This window comes from Colias croceus, chromosome 28 (assembly GCF_905220415.1).
Source record: "Colias croceus chromosome 28, ilColCroc2.1".
Lineage (NCBI taxonomy): Eukaryota > Metazoa > Arthropoda > Insecta > Lepidoptera > Pieridae > Colias > Colias croceus.
The window spans coordinates 4,960,525-4,982,881 of record NC_059564.1 but is presented as its reverse complement, the minus strand read 5'-3'; the positions used below and the strand labels follow the sequence as shown (position 1 = coordinate 4,982,881).

Genomic DNA, 22,357 nt, shown 5'->3' with positions numbered 1-22,357 from the left:
ACAAATGGATAGGAAATTCGAATGCATTTTCAAATGACGGAAGATTTCTGCCCTAGGATGCTTCGCTACGCTCCCTCGAAGGTGGACAACCTCCCGGAGTGGAAAATACTTGAATGGGGAATTTACAAGCATTACCGACTGACTGTAGAATCGCTGTTAGCAGATGTAACAAATGGACAGGAAATTCGAATGCATTTTCAAATGACTGCCCTATTGCTTCAACTCAGGGGCAAAAGGGGCTCGCGGGCTGCTTGCAGCCCGCGCACCACGCACCCTCGAAGGTCGACAGCATTCCAGAATAGAAAATATTTGAATTGGGAATTTATAAGCACTTCCGATTGACTATGGAATCGCTGTTAGCAGGAAATTACAAATGGACTGGGAATTCCAACACATTTTCTAATGACTGCCCTATTGCTTCAACCCTGGGGCAAAAGGAGCTCGCGGGCTGCTTGCTGCCCGCGCACCGCGCAACTTCGAGGGTTGACAGCCTCCCGGAGTAGAAAATATTTATTAACTTTTGAACTACCGCACGAGCCAAGCGAGCGAAGCGAGCGAGTCACGGCAGCGGCCAGCGTAAATATTCAAATAGGTAGCGAGGAGCGAAGCGACGAGCGTGTTAGGTTAACTTTTGAACTACTTACCGCACGAGCCAAGCGAGCGAAGCGAGCGAGTCGCGTCAACGGCCGGCCTAAATATTCAAATAGGTAGCGAGGAGCGAAGCGACGAGCGTGTTAGGTTAACTTATGAACTACCTACCGCACGAGCCAAGCGAGCGAAGCGAGCAAGTTGCGGCAGCGGCCGGCCTAAATATTCAAATAGGTAGCGAGGAGCGAAGCGACGAGCGTGTTAGGTTAACTCTTAAACAGTTTATTATGAAAAGTCACTGCCCGCTATCGATAAGACGTTTAAAAAATTTAACAACATTTGAATACCTAAGTAATTTATAAGCAGTTTCGACTGACTGTAGAATCGCTGTTAGCAGATGTTACAAATGGAAAGGAAATTCGAATGCATTTTCAAATGACTGAAGATTTCTTCCCTGGGATGAGCCGCGAGCTGCTTGCAGCTCGCGCACCACGCAACTTCGAAGGTGGACAGCCCCCCGGAATAGAAAATATTTGAATGGGGAATTTATAAGCAGTTTCGACTGACTGTAGAATCGCTGTTAGCAGATGTTACAAATGGAAAGGAAATTCGAATGCATTTTCAAATGACTGAAGATTTCTGCCCTGGGACGAGCCGCGAGCTGCTTGCAGCTCGCGCACCACGCAACCTCGAAGGTGGACAGCCCCCCGGAATAGAAAATATTTGAATGGGGAATTTATAAGCAGTTTCGACTGACTGTAGAATCGCTGTTAGCAGATGTTACAAATGGAAAGGAAATTCGAATGCATTTTCAAATGACTGAAGATTTCTGCCCTGGGACGAGACGCGAGCTGCTTGCAGCTCGCGCACCACGCAACCTCGAAGGTGGACAGCCCCCCGGAATAGAAAATATTTGAATAGGGAATTTATAAGCAGTTTCGAGTGACTGTAGAATCGCTGTTAGGAGATGTAACAAATGGATAGGAAATTCGAATGCATTTTCAAATGACTGAAGATTAATTCTGCCCTGGGATGCTTCGCGGGCTGCTTGCAGCCCTCGCACTACGCTCCCTCGAAGGTGGACAGCCTCCCGGAGTGGAAAGTACTTGAATGGGGAATTTATAAGCATTAACGACTGACTGTAGAATCGCTGTTAGCAGATGTAACAAATGGATAGGAAATTCGAATGCATTTTCAAATGACTAAAGATTTCTGCCCTGGTATGCTTCGCGGGCTGCTTGTAGCCCGCGCACTACGCTCCCTCGAAGGTGGACTGCCTCCCGGAGTGGAAAATACTTGAATGGGGAATTTATAAGCATAAACGACTTACTGTAGAATCGCTGTTAGCAGATGTAACAAATGTACAGAAAATTTGAATATACTTTCAAATGACTGCCCTATTGCTTCAATCCAGGGGCAAAAAGGGCTCGCGGGCTGCTTGCAGCCCGCGCACAACGCACCAGCTAGTCATATATATATAAAGCTACACTACCACTCACTCACTGACTGACTGACATCGGGTTTCTCGGAAACTAAGGGGAAAGTTGGGGGGATTTCGACGTGACCGTGTAGAGGTGCGCCGAGTGACCACCGGAAAAATATTGACATCTCCAACACCCTGGACAAGAGAGTGGACCCCTGGAGGTGCGCAGAAACGGTGCCACCTGGAGGGGGGGTGTCTGAACAAAAAATGCTCGGAACTGGTGGCGATTACCAGGGGAGGTGGAAAAATGGGGATTTTCGCGAAAACAAGATGGCCGCCGTACTTTGCCAAAATCGCCGTTTATGAATCCTTACGTCTCAAATTTGGCACACGTGCTCTGTTCGAGCCGGCGAATCGATCGGTGCCCCGTTCGAGTGGCTCCGGGTCCCAGTTTCCAACTTTCATACAACGCAAAATCCAACGGCCCGCGGAAACGGTGCGAGTTGGGTGGGGGGTCCCGGAACTAAAAATGATCACCACCCTGGGACGCTACCAGGGAGCTACAGTGGGACGCTCGATTTTGGAATTTTTCCATTTTTGGCGCAAACATAAAAACGTAAATTTAGACGAGGTGGTGCAATGGAGAAATACACCAATGATGCATTCGTACTCGCCCAGCTCCCAGTATATCCAGAAAAATCCAAAATCTTGAACTTTCTCTCAGCCCGCGGAGACGGTCAACGGCCCGCGCAAACGGTAGCAGCTGCATCTGGGGTGCTCAAACTAAACTTGTAGTAGACCTCGAGCAATTACCACAGATAGTGAAAAAAATTCAAAATGGCGGAAAAAATGGCCGCCGCCATACAAATTCTAAAACGGCCATCGCTGGTCCGATCGCGCTGAAACTTGGCACAGGGGCTTTAATCGAGCCGCACATTGAGGTGGCACACTCATAACTGAGTTTCCACCGCTGGTTTCCGAGTTTCATACAACGCAAAATTGGACGGCTCTCCGAAACGGCGCAAGATAGGTGGGGGGTGTAGAACTAAAAAATGATCAGGAAGATGGGGCGCTACCAGGGCAATCGAGAAATTTCAAATTGGACGCAATTTTTTTTTCAAAAATGGCCAATTTTTTGAGGCAAGATGGTGGCGCCGGTTTCTTCACGATCGGTCTGAAAATTGACTTCTGTGCTTTAATCGTCCAGATTTACAAAACTGCATACTCAGAATATCTCTCCGACCCACGGTTTCCATTTTCCATACATCACGAAATTCAACGGCTCTCTGAACTGGTGGCACTTAGGTCGGGGTTGCCGAAGTAAAAAATGTTCAAAAACTTGGTCCGCTTCCAGGCACATAAAATTTTTTGCTAAAAAGCGAAATTTTTTTTTTCGAAAATTTTGTATGGAAATTTCCATAGTAGGAAGGGTAATTGAATAGCATCGGCAAAAGACGGCACCGCGGGCTGCTTGCTGCCCACGCACCGCGCAACTTCGAGGGTTGACAGCCTCCCGGAGTAGAAAATATTTATTAACTTTTGAACTACCGCACGAGCCAAGCGAGCGAAGCGAGCGAGTCACGGCAGCGGCCAGCGTAAATATTCAAATAGGTAGCGAGGAGCGAAGCGACGAGCGTGTTAGGTTAACTTTTGAACTACTTACCGCACGAGCCAAGCGAGCGAAGCGAGCGACTCGCGTCAACGGCCGGCCAAAATATTGAAATAGGTAGCGAGGAGCGAAGCGACGAGCGTGTTAGGTTAACTCTTGAACAGTTTATTATGAAAAGTCACTGCCCGCTATCGATAAGACGTTTCAAAAATTTTACCAATATTTGAATAATAAGTAATTTATAAGCAGTTTAGGTAGCGAGGAGCGAAGCGACGAGCGTGTAAGGTTAACTTTTGAACTACCACACGAGCCATGCGAGCGAAGCGAGCGAGTCACGACAGCGGCCGGCCTAAATATTCAAATAGGTAGCGAGGAGCGAAGCGACGAGCGTGTTAGGTTAACTTTTGAACTACCTACCGCACGAGCCAAGCGAGCGAAGCGAGCGAGTTGCGGCAGCGGCCGGCCTAAATATTCAAATGGGTAGCGAGGAGCGAAGCGACGAGCGTGTTAGGTTAACCCTTGAACAGTTTATTATGAAAAGTCACTGCCCGCTATCGATAAGACGTTTAAAAAATTTACCAATATTTGAATAAGTAATAATTTATAAGCAGTTTAGGTAGCGAGGAGCGAAGCGACGAGCGTGTAAGGTTAACTTTTGAACTACCACACGAGCCATGCGAGCGAAGCGAGCGAGTCACGGCAGCGGCCGGCCTAAATATTCAAATAGGTAGCGAGGAGCGAAGCGACGAGCGTGTTAGGTTAACTTTTGAACTACCTATCGCACGAGCCAAGCGAGCGAAGCGAGCGAGTCGCGGCAGCGGCCGGCCTAAATATTCAAATAGGTAGCGAGGAGCGAAGCGACGAGCGTGTTAGGTTAACTCTTGAACAGTTTATTATGAAAAGTCACTGCCCGCTATCGATAAGACGTTTCAAAAATTTAACAATATTTGAATCAGTAATTAATAAGCAGTTTCGACTGACTGTAGAATCGCTGTTAGCAGATGTTACAAATGAAAAGGAAATTCGAATGCATTTTCAAATGACTGAAGATTTCTGCCCTGGGATGAGCCGCGAGCTGCTTGCAGCTCGCACACCACGCATCCTCGAAGGTGGACAGCCCCCCGGAATAGAAAATTTTGAATGGGGAATTTATAAGCATTACCGACTGACTGTAGAATCGCTGTTTGCAGATAATAGCTAATTGACGGGGAATTTTAATGCATTTTCAAATGACTGAAGATTTCTGTCCTGGGAGGCTTCGCGGGCTGCTTGCAGCCCGCGCACTACGCTCCCTCGAAGGTGGACAGCCTCCCGGAGTCGAAAATACTTGAATGGGGAATTTATAAGCATTACCGACTGACTGTAGAATCGCTGTTAGCAGATGTAACAAATGGACAGAAAATTCGAATTTATTTTCAAATGACTGCCCTTTTGCTTCAACTCAGGGGCAAAAGAGGCTCGCGGGCTGCTTGCAGCCCGCGCACAACGCACCCTCGAAGGTCGACAGCATTCCAGAATATAAAATATTTGAATTGGGAATTTATAAACACTTACGATTGACTCTGGAATCGCTGTTAGCAGAAAATTACAAATGGACTGGGAATTCTTACCCATTTTCTAATGACTGCCCTATTGCTTCAACCCAGGGGCAAGAGGGGCTCGCGGGCTGCTTGCAGCCCGCGCACAACGCACCAGCTAGTTATTGTTATATACCTAATATTTTTTAATAAAATGACAAATTGTAGTTGAATTGTAATGAACATTGAACGTATGTTGTACGCTGTAATTTCCTGTAATTAAAGGTACAGTAGATTATGTATTTTAATAAGATGTAATAAACGTGAACTGTGTCCTTTGTTGGAAATTCTGTAATTATAAATAAATAAATAAAATATCTCTATACCAAATTTCATACAAATTGGTTCAGTAGTTTAGGCGTGATTGAGTAACAGACAGACAGACAGACAGAGCTACTTTCGTATTTATAATATTAGTATGGATTATATTCTAGATCTATATATCCGTGTGGACGTTTAGCACCTATAAGAACGATAATTAATAAATAAAAATAAAATTCCTTATAATATGTACATATATACTTGCTTAATATTTTATTAATTAAAGACTAGCTGTGCCGCGCGGTTTCACCCGCGTGGCTCCGCTCCTGTTGGTCTTAGCGTTATAATATATAGCCTATGTATATTACTCGTGGATAATATAACTGTCGAATGGTGAAAGAATTTTTAAAATCGGTCCAGTAGTATAAGAGCCTATTCATTACCATCAATCACACAAACAAACAAACAAAGTTTTCCTCTTTATAATACTTATTATAGTATAGATGAGGAAAAAAACTATCTTTGGAGCGATTTGTATATTTTTAACCGACTTCAAAAAAAGGAGGAGGTTATCAATTCGGCCGGTATGTTTTTTTTTTATGTATGTACACCGATTACTCCGAGGTTTCTGAACCGATTTACGTGATTCTTTTTTTGTTCGATGCGGGATGGTGTCGAATTGGTCCCATAAAAATTTTATTCGGATAGGGCCAGTAGTTTTTATTTTATGGGCATTTTTGCAAGTGCAAGTTTGAAGTCGGTTGTTTTTAACGCAGTTATCACTTGTGTCTACCACAATCGATGTAGAACTTCTTGAGGATGTAAATTGTAAATTATGTTAAGATTTTAATAATTATTTTCCTGTTTCAATGCGCATTTTTTAAGAAAGCTACTATTTCACATTACTACTAGATTATTTTTATATTTTAACTAGCCCTCCCGATATGCACACAAAATTTCATGAAAATTGGTCCAGCCGTTTTGGAGGAGTATGGTAACTAACATTGTGACAGGGGAATTTTATATATTAGAAGAAGATGTACCTAAAAGATTATTCATAAACTGAGAGGGACTCAGTCAAGAAAAGTAAATATACCTAAAATTATTATTATACAAGTGTTTATTTAATTTTAATGCTACCTTATCTAAACATTCTACAAGGTGTATACACTGGCCTATGTTTTCGCTATTTTACGAAAAATATTTGTTTTATCAATGTAAACATTTATGTATATCTCATACTAAGCCGTTGAACTGATTTTAACAAAACCTTCTACTTTACTGCGTCTATAGAATGTTGCTTTTTTAATCGTTCAAAAATCATTCATATCAAAAACTATCCATAATGTTTTTTATTAGTCTATAGTTATTTAGAAATCCATGTTAAATTAAAAATTGAATACTCGTATAAGAAAGTGATACGCTTTCCAAATAATGGCAAATTTTAAAAACGCAGATTCGGCCGCCAGTGTTGCTAGCTCATACGTCATTTTGGCACCGAGTACGTCAATTTTAAAAGTGGTATACTATTTTTAAACGAGAACAAATCCTATTAATCTTGAAATGGTCATATCCTTACCGTTTTTTAAATATAACATAAGCCATTTTGGTTCTGAATCAAATCACACGCAAAAGTGGTATACTATTTTTTGAACGCAGCCTCAAAATGTCGTAAAAGCCGTCAATTCTGTACAACTTACGTCGTTTTTGAAGTGAGTTGCTTTTTATTATTGTAATTACGAATTCAAAGCGAGTGTTTCTATATAGGTGAACATGGTTTTGTTACGTGATATGAGATTATTAGTGTTTATGTGAGATGCTCTTATATACCTTAAAAATATTTAGCATTCCGACCCTAAGTTCCGACCTTAGACATCTTCTATCACTACAATGGGAATTTATCATAATTATTATGGAAATAATGGTCATATTAATAGTGTCACCTAAGCATTCCACAGGACCGGGTATCTTCCTTCTGGTGCAAACAGACTGGTGGTACGTCCGTGTATTATGGAGAGAGATGTAATATTACACGGAACTGAAATACATAATATAATATTAATTTTAAAATAGATATTGATGAGGATAATTGGTAACTCAATCATAGCCCAGGGGGGTAGCAATTACCACAACAATTACCATGACGTCTTAAAGCCGTTCTGTCTCCAGTATGGGAAAGTAATGGCGCTACGCGCTATCTCTGACATTTTTCCAAACTGGAATTAATATTGCTTTATAATTACACCTAGCAGTTAATAAACTAATTTATAAGAGTTAATCGGATCATTTGATTGACGGCACTTTATTTTCATATAGAGAATGCTATTTTAAAATTTTCAATCATAAATATAAAGTAGGTACTAGCTTTCCGCCCGCGGCTTCGCCCGCGTTTTCAAAGGAAAACCCGCATAGTTCCCGTTCCCGTGGGATTTCCGGGATTGCGTCATTTTCCCAGGATAAAAAGTAGCCTAGGTATGTCCTTTCTCGGGTATCAAAATATCTCCATACCAAATTTCATGTAAATTGGTTCAGTAGTTTAGGCGTGATTGAGTAACAGACAGACAGACAGAGTTACTTGCGCATTTATAATATTAGTAACTATGGATGTATTAATTTTATAAACATATTCAAGTGAATAAATAAGATTCGAAGTAATGAATTCTACGACTGAAATAAAATGTCGGAGCCAGTAGTCGTATTTACAAACGACATAAATAGCTATAGGATAAAAAATTTAGTATCGACATTTTCATCACTAGAGATATTGTTATATTTTTAGAGATATCTACTCTTGGTTTGGTTTGTAACTACCTAGGTAAATTGACATTTTATTTTATTTCCTTACAATTTTCTTATGATTACAATAACAGCTAGGTATCATAAATTAATTTATACCTTGCTTATTTTATGACCGCCTCCTTGGTACAGTGGTTGACGCGTGAGCGTAGAACCGAGGGGTCCTGGGTTCGATTTCCGGTGGAGACGAAGAAAAAAAAAATGTCTCGGTCTGGTAGGACACAGAAGGCTGATCACCTACTTGTCCCTAAAGAAAAATCGATCAGTGAAACAGATGTATGCATAATGCATCTGCCCCTTACCCCACTACGGGGACAATGGACATGGGACTTCACTTTTGTAAGTACTCACTTCACTATGTAGTACCTAGAAATGCAATACCATTACCTACTGACGAAAAAGTTTGTGAAATACCCTTTTTTATGTAGCGAAATCTTCCAAAGATACCCACGGCCCCCGGGGAAAGAGCTGTGGGTTATATCGGATTCTTACCGACTAAAACCCCACTGTGCTCCGTCAAACCGCTATGATGGGACCGCGGGTTGGAATTCTTCCGCGACTTGTGAAATACCCAGCAGGAAGGATATAAATGACATAACAAATACGTTATATTTGTTTTGTTACAAGAAAATCCCGATATTTGAGTGCACTTACGACCTTATAGGGTCAACACCTAAAATATTGATAAAAAAACAACGATCGGAAAAACCTTTTTATCAAAGAAATGTTATTCAAGTTTGTATTATATTGCCTTATTACTAATATTATAATTCTAATAATTATTATGTGTATCTCAATTCTAATAATTATTATTATGTTTAAAAAATAATACGTAACTATAATAGAGGCATACAATCGTAGAATCGAAGGCTTTTAGGTATATCAATTAAAAAAATGAGAAAGTTTGAATACCTACGTATAGGTATTTTTTGTGTAAGTTCTACGATATTCAATATATTATATTATATTCAAAAACTGCGAATCAATTTTTATAATATTTTTTTTATTACGTTAGTGGTCCCAATGTGTTTAAGTCAAATCTGATGATGAAATTAAAGAAAATCAAGGAAAAACATGGTGAAAACAAAACAAATTAACATTTTATTAGTATCTTACAAGTCAATTTTGCCCCATTAGCCAGTTTCCGTTTGAGTTAGAGAAGTATAAACATAAAATTATTATATACTAGCTGCTCCGCGCGGTTTCACCCCAGTGGCTCCACCCCTGTTGGTCGTAGCGTGATGATATTATATAGCCTAACCTTCCTCGATAAATGGGCTACCTATCTAACACCGAAAGAATTTTTCAAATCGGACCAGTAGTTCCCGAGATTAGCGCGTTCAAACAAACAAACAAACTCTTCAGTTTTTTTTTATTATAGATTTTCTTCTTCTGCTTCTTTTTTCAAGTGGCAACTCCCCATATAATATTTGACAATTGACAGTTCTTGACACATGACAACTTTGAAGTTTTGAACTAACCTCAAATTCAAAATTTAAAAAGTCAAAACAAAAGTGACGTGCAAACCTAAGGTGCAAACGTAAACTTAAACAAATGCCTTGAGTGCCTAATTAACAGCAAAATATAGTAATTTTATTTATATTTAACTTAATTCCCAATATAGTCAAGTTTATTTAAGTGGTAATAATAATAAATCCTTACCATTACATACTAAAATGTCAGACGTAGAAGTCGAAGTGCCTTCTACATTTAAAAAAAGGAATTTAAAGAATAGAGGCGGCAGGAAGAGGAAACCGTCTAGTTCTGAAGGTAATTAAACAATTAACATACCTAACTTATAGAACCTTAATCACTGTAAACTCCATACTCCATCGTCCATAGTATACAAAAGGCGGGAAAACGGAAGAACCTATTTCTTATTATTTTACATATAAATAACAAACTTGGTTATTATCCGTGTTTGTCGCGTTTTATTCTGATATATTTATAACTATAAGGATATTAAATGCCCTACACTGTAGTATTTATTGGTATATTATGGAATGTGTGAAAAATTACTTAAAATTAAATATATTTGCACATTTTAGGTACATACAAATACAATCTCAATTGGTTTATGTTTAGAATATAACAAAAGAGAAACCTTCAAATCTTAAATCTCTTCTAGAATACTTACATTCAATTATGTTATGATTTCAAAACTCATAACAACTGTTTTGGGATTTTAATGGGGTTTTTTTTTAAATTGTGATCCAGAAACAGTTAGCTAGCAAGAGCAAGAAGGTAGTTAATATACATATTATAATATATATTTACTAGCTTTCTGCCCGCGGCTTCACCCGCATTTGCTAAGAAAAACCTGCATAGTTCCCGTTCCCGTGGGATTCTCAGGATAAAACCTATCCTATGTGTTAATCCAAGTGTCCCCGTTACTGTGGAATTTCTGGGATAAAACCTTTCCTATGTGTTAATCCAAGTCTCTATATGTGTGCTAAATGTCATTGTAATCGATTCAGTACTATTTTCATGAATGAGTAACAAACATAAACACACACATATCCTCACAAACTTTCGCATTTATAATATAAGTAGGATACTCAACAAATCTTATATTATATTTATAGAGAAAAACAGTTCAGACTCAGACGAGCCAGCAGTAGTGATACCATCAAAACGGCCACAGAAACTAAATCCGAACATACAGTCCACAGGCGGTGAGAGGAAACGAGTGGTGATTGAAAAGAGTGATGAGAGCAGTGATGATGATACAGTAAGTATAGTTTGAATTTGATACTTTTGTTTTTATGGCATTCAAATCACTACAGTATAAAGTCACTTTCTCTGTCCCTCCTTTTGTATGCTTAAATCTTTAAAACTACATTACTGATTTTGATGCGGTTTTTTTTAATAAATAGTCATTCCAGAGGAAGATTTAACCATATCATTTATTATTTTTAACAAAGCGGGCGAAGCCGCGGGTGGAAAGCAAGTCTATACGGGGTGTAATTGTTAAGTGTGCACAGGCGATTATTCCGTGAATATTGCAGATATCAAAAAACTTTAAACTGATATCGAAAGCCCTTTACAACTGTGCTTTTACTTATTGAGTAAAATGACAGTAATAACTTTTTAAAAATAAAACAGGAAATATCTAAAAAAAAAATACATCAAACCCGTCAATTATATGTATGACTAATCATTCATTCATTAATAGTACTCATTTTTCTGTACAAATATTTCTGGACGATTTTCACACACGGCACGATCTGACCCCATACTAAGCTTTCGCTTGTGTTATGGAAACCAGATGGCTGATAAACATACATATAAAATTTTACGTAACACTAATATAGATAATTAACACCCAGACACAGAGCAAACATCTATGTTCATAACAAATATTTGCCCCGGGTGGGAATCGAACCCACAACCTCTGGCTTGGAAGGCAGGGCCACTACCAACCTCTCTCTAATCATCTAAAAAATCTCATCCCGAACATAATGCTCCAAAATCCTTAAAAAAGTTTTTATATCTACATTTTTTATATAATTTTACTCATTTTTCCACAGCCAAAAACAACAACACTATCGGTACAACAACAGAGAGAGAATGCGACAGCAACATACGAACTCGACACCGAGAGGGATAAAGATGCACAGGCTATATTCGAGAAAGCACAGAAAATCAATGAGGAACTAGAAGGACAGGCTGATGATAAGGTAAATATTTATTTCATATATCATACTAATATTATAAATGTAAGTTTGTATGTTTGTTTGCTAATCCTTCACGCAAAAACTGCTGAACCGATTTTAATGATATTTGACACACACATACAGGGTAAGTTTGGTTTTTCTGTGATTAAATAGGCTATCTAACGCCCAAATAAATTTTCAAATCGGACCAGTCGTTCCCGAGATTAGCGCGTTCAAACAAACAAACAAACTCTTCAGCTTTATAATATTAGTATAGATTTGTATTCAAAAGGGTTATTTGAAAAAAAAATCTTATTTGTACGGAAAATCGTGTTGCGAGTACGACTCGCACTTAACCGATTTTTTTTACACGCTTTATATTAGCTTCACCCGTATGTTTGTATGTTTGTAACCGACTTCTTTGGGCGCGATTTTGACCCACTTTAAACGGCCAGATTTCGTTCAAACTTTGTAGATTTATTGAGGACCGATGACAATACACTAATTTGATAAAATTTTCTATTTTTTAGTTCGGTTTTCTATAAAAAGCGTGTTTTTTAGTTTTTTTAAACTATTATAATTTCATATTTGATTGCAGATTTCACTAAATATTATACTAGGTACTATTGTTGTAATATTTGTTATTATATTACAACAATAGTATTGTTGTAATACTTATTGTCTAGGCATCCGCCTAGTGACAGCGGCGCAGGGACGGCATCAAGAAACCGGTTCCCCGATCGAGCGCCGTCCCCGCGCCCCTCCTCAGAGCCGGGGCCCCGTCTCTTCTACCTCGAGCGTCGTACGCGACACACGCCTCCTATAGGCGTGCTATTGTCCTTTTCATTATATATTTTGTACGAGTCATTGTAATAACAGACTATCAAATATACTTTAGAACCTTTAGACGGTTTGATTTTTTGAAACCCCAAGACCCTAGTCTTGCACACTTATGATTACTTTTATTTATTTTTATTTTGACTTATAATTTTTCTTAAAAATATACACCTTTTAACAATGCTAATTCCCTTACAGCTATACCGCGGTATAAATAATTACGCCCAGTACTACAAAAAGAGGGACACAGCCGCGGGAAACGCTAGTTCAGGGTTCGTTAGAAAGGGCCCTATACGAGCACCTGCTAATTTAAGGGCTACAGTACGGTAAGTTTAATTATTTTATATTTTTCTTAAATATATTTACTACTAGCGGTCCGCCCCGGCTTCGCCCGTGGTACATATTTACGTTTTCTCTACATAAGATACATCGTACTTCAAGAAATATAATAAAAAAAGAATTATCGAAATCGGTTCAGCCGTTCTCGAGTTATGCGATTACCACCACATTTTGCGATTCATTTTTATAATATACTAGTGGTCCGCCCCGGCTTCGCCCGTGGTACCTACATGTTTAAACTATCCTATCTCTCAAGTTGGATCGAACTGCACATAGTGTGCGAATTTTATTATAATCGGTTGAGTGGTTTAGGAGTCCATTGAGGACAAACATTGTGACACGAGATTTATATATATTACTAGCTGTTGCCCGCGACTTCGTCCGCGATTAGGTCGTTTTTCGTCATTCGTTGTTTAAAAAAAATACGTGACACTTTATTTTAAAATTTTCTTAATTATTGTCTCTTATAAAATTTAACTACATTAAAATTGAACACTCTGATAAGAAAATCTTAAAATCTGAAGAAAACATGAATGTGGTTTAAATTCTACATTACTTAGTATCAAATAATAATCTAAATTAAATGTAGATTAACAGTTTGAGCACACCATTATAGAATATGTACCTAAGTATTAAATTACGTTAGTTTACATAGTAACTTTACTAAAAACACGATGACTATCTTTCGCGCTCGATACCACAAACTAAGCATGTTTGTGGTACGTGGCCCGCGTCACTTGACCCCCATCTGGATCCATGATGATGATTCCATCCTGAAGATGATTCTGAAGATGATTCAGAAGATGATTCTGAAGATGATCCAGGATGATTCCATCCTGAAGATGATTTCTTTTGCCTGGAAGAAATCACCGTCGCCTAACAAATATAATGTGTTTTCTTATAAAACCGTTACATAATTTATTTTATCTACTTAAATAATGAAAATGATATATTTATAAAATATAAAACATATTATTTAAAATGATTAAAAATAAATAAATGAAGCAACTACGATTCAAAGAAAACATCTTTTTCAGTGTGAAAATGCTCTAAGCAATCCTGGATGATGAACTGTATATCATGTACCTACTCTGATCCCAGTACGGTCGGTACGTCGATAGCCATAACGATAAATATTATAATCAGATAACCGCAAAGTCAAAATAAAAACATTACTTGTAAAGTTGTGAGTGCAAAATTTACGTTTCATTTGGCAATAACATTTTTTTCGGTACTAAAACGTAGTAGTTTGATATGTGGTTGGCTGCCCCTCCTCTCCTTCCTGAAAAATATCCTCCAAAATTTCCCGAGATACTTCCAATGATTGAACCATTGGACGTTGGACATTAACTTCAGTCAAAAATTGACGAAGCGGATGATTACTAATTTCCACTTAATCCTCGCTGCTACTGTCTTTATCATCAAATCATCAATTTTCAAGTGGTGTAGTAAAAATATCAGCAGAAATCGTCTTCCAAAGGCGATATAATTTTATTAGCATTGAATAAAAAAATCAAAAGTTAACTGTAAATCTATAAAAAAAAGCTACTTACAAATAAAATTTTATCAAAAACTTCTGTTCCCAATGCACCTCAAAATAATAAAAGAATCATTCATTTCATTTCATTTCATTTCAATAAATACCTGTAAGTAACAACTTACCTTTTGTGGGAACGCATGATGGTGAAAATTCACAAAACACGAAGAATAAATATCACTACATAGTATAAAAAAAGTCGCTTTCTGTGTCCCTATGTCCCTTTATATGCTTAAATCTTTAAAACTTCGCAACAGATTTTGATGCGGTTTTTTTAATAGATAGACTGATTCAAGAGGAAAGTTTTAGTACATAATTTATTAGGTTTTAGACAAAGCGGACGAAGCCGCGGGCGGTAAGCTAGTAAATTTATAAAACACGAAGATTTTAAAAATTGTAACTAATGAACACAACAATATATTATTATACTCTTTGGAACACAATCATTAGATTAACTGTAGATAACGGTGTCTATTTTTACTTAAAATAATAAACATCTAAGTAGGTACCCTCACTTTAAAAAAAATGTAGTTTATTATTTACACGAAATATATCTTATAGGGAACGGAAGATATGGGTTAAAGAGTTAAATAAATAAATAACATAATTATATTTAAATTATTAATTTTTAACATTGTGTTCAGTAGTGTTAACATGTAAATTGATTTGATTTTTACGAAATCTCATAGATGGCGCTGTTACAAAATTAACATTATACAACTTACATTCTTTAAGCTATGTTTCTCTTCCCAAGTTACTTAAATGGCATAATTTTTATAGTGTCAATCTAGATATTGTCAAACAACATTTATATATGCGTCATTTGATTATTAATTTCCAATAGTTAACGTGTAAATTGATTTGATTTTTATAACATTTAATAGATGGTGCTGTTTCTAATTTGTCTTTATACTACTAAATTCATTAAACTGTTTCTCTGCCCAAATTACGTAAATGACATAGTTTTTATTTTGTAAAGCTAGATAATAGCATGGCTTACTCGAAACCAACATTTAAACATGAGTCTTTAGATTGTACGCTGTCGTAATACACGGAATACGTAAGAAAAATAAAGGTTCACAGCTCCTCCCCCGTAGATGATAGCTTGATAATATGTAGCCTATAGCCTCACCCGACCTGTTAGTAATATTCATGCAAAATTTGAAGTCAATCTATGCAGTACTTTTCGAGATTAGCTCGGACAAACATACAGACAAACAGACAAACAGACAAACAGACAAACAGACAAACAGACAAAAATTCTAAAAACTATGTTTTTGGCTTCTATATCGATTATAGATCACGGCCCAGGTATTCTTTTAAAAAAATATTCAATGTACAGTTTTGACTTTCCTACGATTTTATTATATGTATAGATTAAGATTAATAATACAAATAAAATTGCATTTAAAACGTTTTTATAACTCGTTTTCCCTAAGAATTCGGTAAATCTAATACTTATTACTTAATATTATAAAGCTGAAGAGTTTGTTTGTTTGTTTGAACGCGCTAATCTCGGGAACTACTGGTCCGATTTGAAAAATTCTTCCGGTGATAGATAGCCCGTTTATCGAGGAAGGCTATATATTTATTTATTATAGATGCACCAACAGTAGCTCAATTTGTAACAATAAATAAGTATTCGTACACAAAATCCTATTCTAAATTGGCTACTAATTATAGGTACATACAGCATTACATGAACATTGGATTGATTTTAGTATTAATCTAAATTATACACAGAGAAAAAAATGTCAGAATTAAATAGAGTAATGTAAAAACAATATTGTCAAAAAAAAACTTAGAGGAATTCAATAACAGTGTCACTTACAGATAATTCCAATAATTTTATTCTTAAAAGACCAAAACGAGTCGTGAAAAATGTCAACATTATTATTTGTAATAATCTTATTGCATTAGTCTGTTCATGGGGCTATATATCATCATGCTAAGACCAATTGGAGCGGAGCAATGTGGGTAAAACGCGGAACACAGCTAGTGTATAATAATATTTAGTATGCATTAATATTATTAACTAGTGGTCCGCCCCGGCTTCGCCCGTGGTACATATTTCGCAATAAAAGGTAGCCTATGTCCTTTCTCGGGTATCAAAATATCTCCATACCAAATTTCATGCAAATTGGTTCAGTAGTTTAGGCGTGATTGAGTAGCAGACAGACAGACAGAGTTAATTTCGCATTTATAATATTAGTATGGATTAATGACAAATTTTATTATATTTTCAGATGGGACTATCAACCGGATATTTGCAAAGACTACAAAGAAACAGGATTCTGCGGTTTTGGAGGTAAGTTATTAGTAAAAACAGACAAAAAAAAATGAAATAAATATAAAAATAATATTTTAAAGATCATAAAGACAGAATAGTGATGACTGATGAGCGACTTGTTGTGCCAATCAATAATTTATAAGTTTTTTTTTGTCTTCATATTTTTTACTAGCTGTACCACGCGGTTTTATTCGTATTGCTCCGCTCCTGTTGGTCTTAGCGTGATGATATACAGCCTATAGCCTTCCTCGATAAATGGGCTATCTAACACCGAAAGAATTTTTCAAATCGGACCAGTAGTTCCCTAGATTAGCGCGTTCAAACAAATAAACTCTTCATCTTTATAATATTAGTATAGATTAAATTGTTTCTTTTTTCCACAGATTCATGCAAATTCCTCCACGACCGTTCGGACTACAAGCACGGTTGGCAGCTTGAGAGGGAAGAGGTACAGACAGACAAACACGGGGACTCCGACTATGAGATACACAGTGATGATGAGCTGCCCTTCAAGTGTTTTATATGTAGGAACAGTTTTAGGGACCCCGTTGTTACTAGGTGAGGGTTTTTTTTAAATCTATACTAACACTAGCTTACCGCCCGCGGCTTCGCCCGCTTTCTCTAAAACGATTTGAGATTTAAACTATCCTATCTCTCAAGTTGGATCGAACTGCACATGGTGTGCGAATTTTATTATAATCGGTTTAGTGGTTTAGGAGTCCATTGAGGACAAACATTGTGACACGAGATTTATATGTATAAAGATTATAAAGCTGATGAGTTTGTTTGTTTTAACGCGCTAATCTCGGGAACTACTGGTACGATTAGAAAAATTATTTCGGTGTTAGATAGCCCATTTATCGAGGAAGGCTATAGGCTATATATCATCACGCTAAGACCAACAGGAGCGAAGCAATGCAGGTGAAACCGCGGAGCGCAGCTAGTGCGATATATTAGTTTTTCCTTAAACCTAATAAATCAAATAATTCACTTCGCCATAAATAAAAATCTCATCGTAATCGGCGATAGGTGAAAAATTGAATAAAATGTCATAACTCCGAAAATACGAAAAATCGCATAAAATTAAATGAAATGAATGTATTTATTGCCACAATAATTTGGATACTAAGAAACTTAAAATCTACTTAATATAATAACAAAATTGAAATAAAATAAAATAAATAAAAAAAAAACAAGAAAATAATAAAAACGTGTTTTTGTGGCAAAAGGCCCAGACTCAGCTATGCTGTTTGACTCGTGAGTACTACAGCGCTGATTTTCAGTCTGGCCTTGAGTTGAGGTTCGCCGCCAACAATCTGCCTACGTAATTATCTACTATATATTTATATCTATACATATAATAAATCTGTAGAAGGGTCAATTCTGTACATTGAAAATATTGAAAAAATAACTAGCAGGGGGTGTTACTGGATCGATACCAAACCCAAATATGTGATTAAAAAAATTTTTGTCTGTCTGTCTGTTTGTCTGTCTGTCTGTCTGTATGTGAAGACATCACGTGAAAACTACCGGTTCGATTTCGATGAAACTTGGTATAATTATACCTTATTATCCTGGGCGTAAAATAGGATACTTTTTATCCTGGAAAAATACGTAGAAAAAAAATTAATCTCAATTTTTCAGTTATCCATAGACGTTGTTCTGTAGTAGGTACCGCGAACACACGTTGCGTATTATTATAGACCTAGCCGTATTTGGGTCCATAGATATTTATAAGATGTCATTGTCCGAGTTACTCAAAATGGAGAAATAAACCATCCACGCAAAGACCGACATCCGCGCGGACGGAGTCGCGGGCGGAAGCTAGTATATATTATATCTATACTAGACTAAGTAACTCTTAAAAAATAACAACCACAATAATTGAAACAACGGAAAAACATAACATAACATACATGGGGGTGATTCGGAAAGCCCTCTAGGTCCTCTACCTCCCAGCTTCATTATATCCTAACTTTTTGGGACACATTGTATATAGATTACTAGCGGTCCGCCCCGGCTTCGCCCGTGGTACATATTTTGCAATAAAAGTAGCCTATGTTCTTTCTCAGGGTCTAAAGATTGTCTGTGCCAAATTTCATCAAAATCGGTCCAGTAGTTTATGAGCCTATTCATTACAATCAAACAAACAAACAAAGTTTTCCTCTTTATAATATTAGGGTCTTTCATTGAGCACGGATAGATGTTTCCGGCCTGTGGAAGCCTCCTCCTGTGGAATCTTCTTCTTTCTTTATATATAAAAATGAATCGCAAAATGTGTTGGTAAGCGCATAACTTGAGAACGGCTTAACCGATTTCGTTAATTCTTTTTTATAATATTCCTTGAAGTTCGAGGATGGTTCTTATGTAGAGAAAATAAAAAGTAGCCTATGTCCTTTCTCGGGTATCAAAATATCTCCATACCAAATGTCATGCAAATTGCTTCAGTAGTTTAGGCGTGATTAAGTAACAGACAGAGTTACTTTTTGAGTAACAGACAGACAAACAGAGTTACTTTCGCATTTATAATATTAGTATGGATAAAGAGAAATGAAAATTCCCGGTCACAATTTTCCGATCCGAAAACTCCCAATAGATGACGCTACGGTGTCCTTAAAACGCGCTATGATTATTTTTTCCCTTACACGTATAAGATTCTGTGGAAAAGCCATTTTCTAACGATAGCTTTAAATTTGTGATCAACAAAATTACATCTATTAATATCACAGTTAAACGTTTTTATCAGTTTTTGGATAGTCACACTGTAACGTCAAACGTAACAGTGGGCTGTGTTTAACTAGCTTTGCACCCCGGCTTCGTCCGCTTTGTTGAACTTAATAAATCTATATAAATTATAAGTGTAGATTTATTAGAATAACTAATCTTTAGTAGTTCTAAATTTAAAACTTATATAAAAATGTACTAGTTCAGAGAGCGTACTACAGTATTCAGGAATATATGGACGATAAAGACCCATGGAGGGTTGTCGCGTGAAATCCACAGGACAGTTCTTTGGCATATTATGATATATTGTGTAGTTAGATATGTGGGGATGGTGTAAATAAAAAGCCAAAATTGCCCAATCGATTTATTTCCCAGACACCGGTTACATATCAAAAATACATTTCAACAATCCTCCATTACAATTACATCGTACCAAAAAAACACACAGTCAAGTCATAGCCAACATAGATCGTTCTACAGTCTACAGATAACATATCCACAGATTAAATAATAGAAAAGCACAGACTAAAAATAAAAGTAGTTATGAAATACAATCTTAATTATTTATCCTATTCCCACAGATATAAGTTACATATACTGTAATATTGACGATTCGAAAGTGCTACTAAATAGTAGTCTAATTGAATAAATAAATGTTTGAGTTTGAGTTTACACTAAAATTATAAAGAGGAAAACCTTGTTTGTTTGTTTGATTGTAATGAATAGGCTCATAAACTACTGGACCGATTTTAAAAATTCTCTCACCATTCGAAAGCTTCATTATACACGAGTAATATAGGCTAGGTTTTATCCACGAAATCCCACGGGAACGGGAATTATGCGGGTTTTTCTTTGAAAACGCGGAAAGCTAGTACTTAATAATATATGGCACTAGCTGCGCTCCGCGGTTTCACCCGCGTGGCTCCGCTCCTGTTGGTCTTAGCGTGATGATATAGCCTATAGCCTTCCTCGATAAATTGGCTATTTAACACCGAAAGAATTTTTCAAATCGTACCAGTAGTTCTTGAGATTGGCGCGTTCAAACAAACAAACTCTTCAGCTTTATAATATTACTAGTTTACCGCCCGCGGCTTCGCCCGCTTTGTCTAAAACCTAATAAATTATATATTAAAACCTTCCTCTTGAATCACTCTATCTATTAAAAACAACCGCATCAAAATCTGTTGCGCAGTTTTAAAGATTTAAGCATACATAGGGACAGAGAAAGCGACTTTGTTTTATACTATGTAGTGAAGTATAGATACTACTAATAGACTAAGCCATGCCAAAAATAGATGGGAACAATCAAAGGGGACCACGGAAAGGGTTGCAACCCTCTATTTTATACCCTTCTCGCATAATTAGTGAAACCCGTACATCTTAATTTGAGACTTGGTTGGACTCTAACTATACTAATATTATAAAGCTGAAGAATTTGTTTGTTTGAACGCGCTAATCTCTGGAACTACTGGTCCGATTTGAAAAATTCTTTCGGTGTTAGATAGCTCATTTATCGAGGAAGGCTATAGGCTATATATCATCACGATAAGACCAGCAGGAGCGGAGCAATCCGGGTAAAACCGCGGAGCACAACTAGTATTAAATATATGTAGGTATTTTCCTCCAAGGCTCATACAAACTTTCCATCCTGTATATAGTTAAACTAGCGTTCCGCCCCGGCTTCGTCCGTGGTACATATTTCGCAATAAAAGTTAGCCTATGTTCTTTCTCAGGGTCTAAAGATTATCCAAAATTCATCAAAATCGGTCCAGTAGTTTATGCGTGAAAACCATACATACATACATACAAACCTTTCCTCTTTATAATATTACTAGATTTCCGCCCGCGGCTTCGCCCGCGTTTGCAAAGGAAAACCCGCATAGTTCCCATTCCCGTGGGATTTCCGGGATAAAAACTATCCTATGTGTTAATCCAAGTTACCCTCTATATGTGTGCTAAATTTCATTGTAATCGGTTCAGTAGTTTTTACGTGAAAGAGTAACAAACATCCATACAAACTTTCGCATTTATAATATTAGTAGGATTATAGAAAAACGGCTATTATGATAATAAATGTATATATTTGTTTTTTTTCAGATGTAAACATTATTTCTGTGAAAAATGTGCCCTTGAGAATTATAAGAAAACAACAAGGTGTTTTATTTGTAACGCACAAACGAGCGGCGTGTTTAACCCGGCGAAGGAAATTGAAGCTAAAATAAAAGCTGGTAGTGATGATGATGATGATGGTGGTGATGATGATGATGAATAAATATATTTAATTTTATTGTTGTTTTATTTTTTAAGTGAAACTTTTTTGTCGCGTTGAGAGTTAAATTTCAAATTCAAAGTGAAATTCAAATTACATATATATATTTATTTGCGAGAATGTAGTACAAATTATAGATCTTTAAATTACAATATTATGTGGCTAACACATTCTACCCATTGATTGACCCTTGACCTTTTGCACACCGCAAAAGGTCAAGGTCGCGTCATGGCAATACCGTCACGTCATGGAGTGAGGCGACGTTTTTGGCGAAGTTTCACTTCTGACACGTGTGCTGGGCACACACGCTCTTTATTAACATCTGAATCCAAATCCAAGGTTATCAATAAATAATTTAATGTTTTTATTGTTTTATTTTATTATCGTTAAATAAGCATATAAGTATTTTGGCTAAATTGTATTTTGATCATAAAATGAATGTTGTATTTTG

The 22,357-nt window shown here is 37.0% G+C and overlaps 1 protein-coding gene across 1 annotated transcript; it reads left to right on the top strand.

Moving 5' to 3' along the window:
• The first annotated feature begins 9,792 nt into the window (after window positions 1–9,792).
• LOC123704119 (E3 ubiquitin-protein ligase RNF113A-like) lies at window positions 9,793–21,924 on the top strand. The gene is made up of 7 exons (XM_045652410.1): window positions 9,793–10,024; window positions 10,840–10,985; window positions 11,785–11,934; window positions 12,946–13,073; window positions 16,870–16,931; window positions 17,297–17,471; window positions 21,735–21,924. Exons 1-7 carry the CDS (start codon window positions 9,931–9,933, stop codon window positions 21,907–21,909), a joined length of 930 nt encoding a protein of 309 aa, XP_045508366.1. The 5' UTR covers window positions 9,793–9,930; the 3' UTR covers window positions 21,910–21,924.
• The last annotated feature ends 433 nt before the right edge of the window (window positions 21,925–22,357 follow it).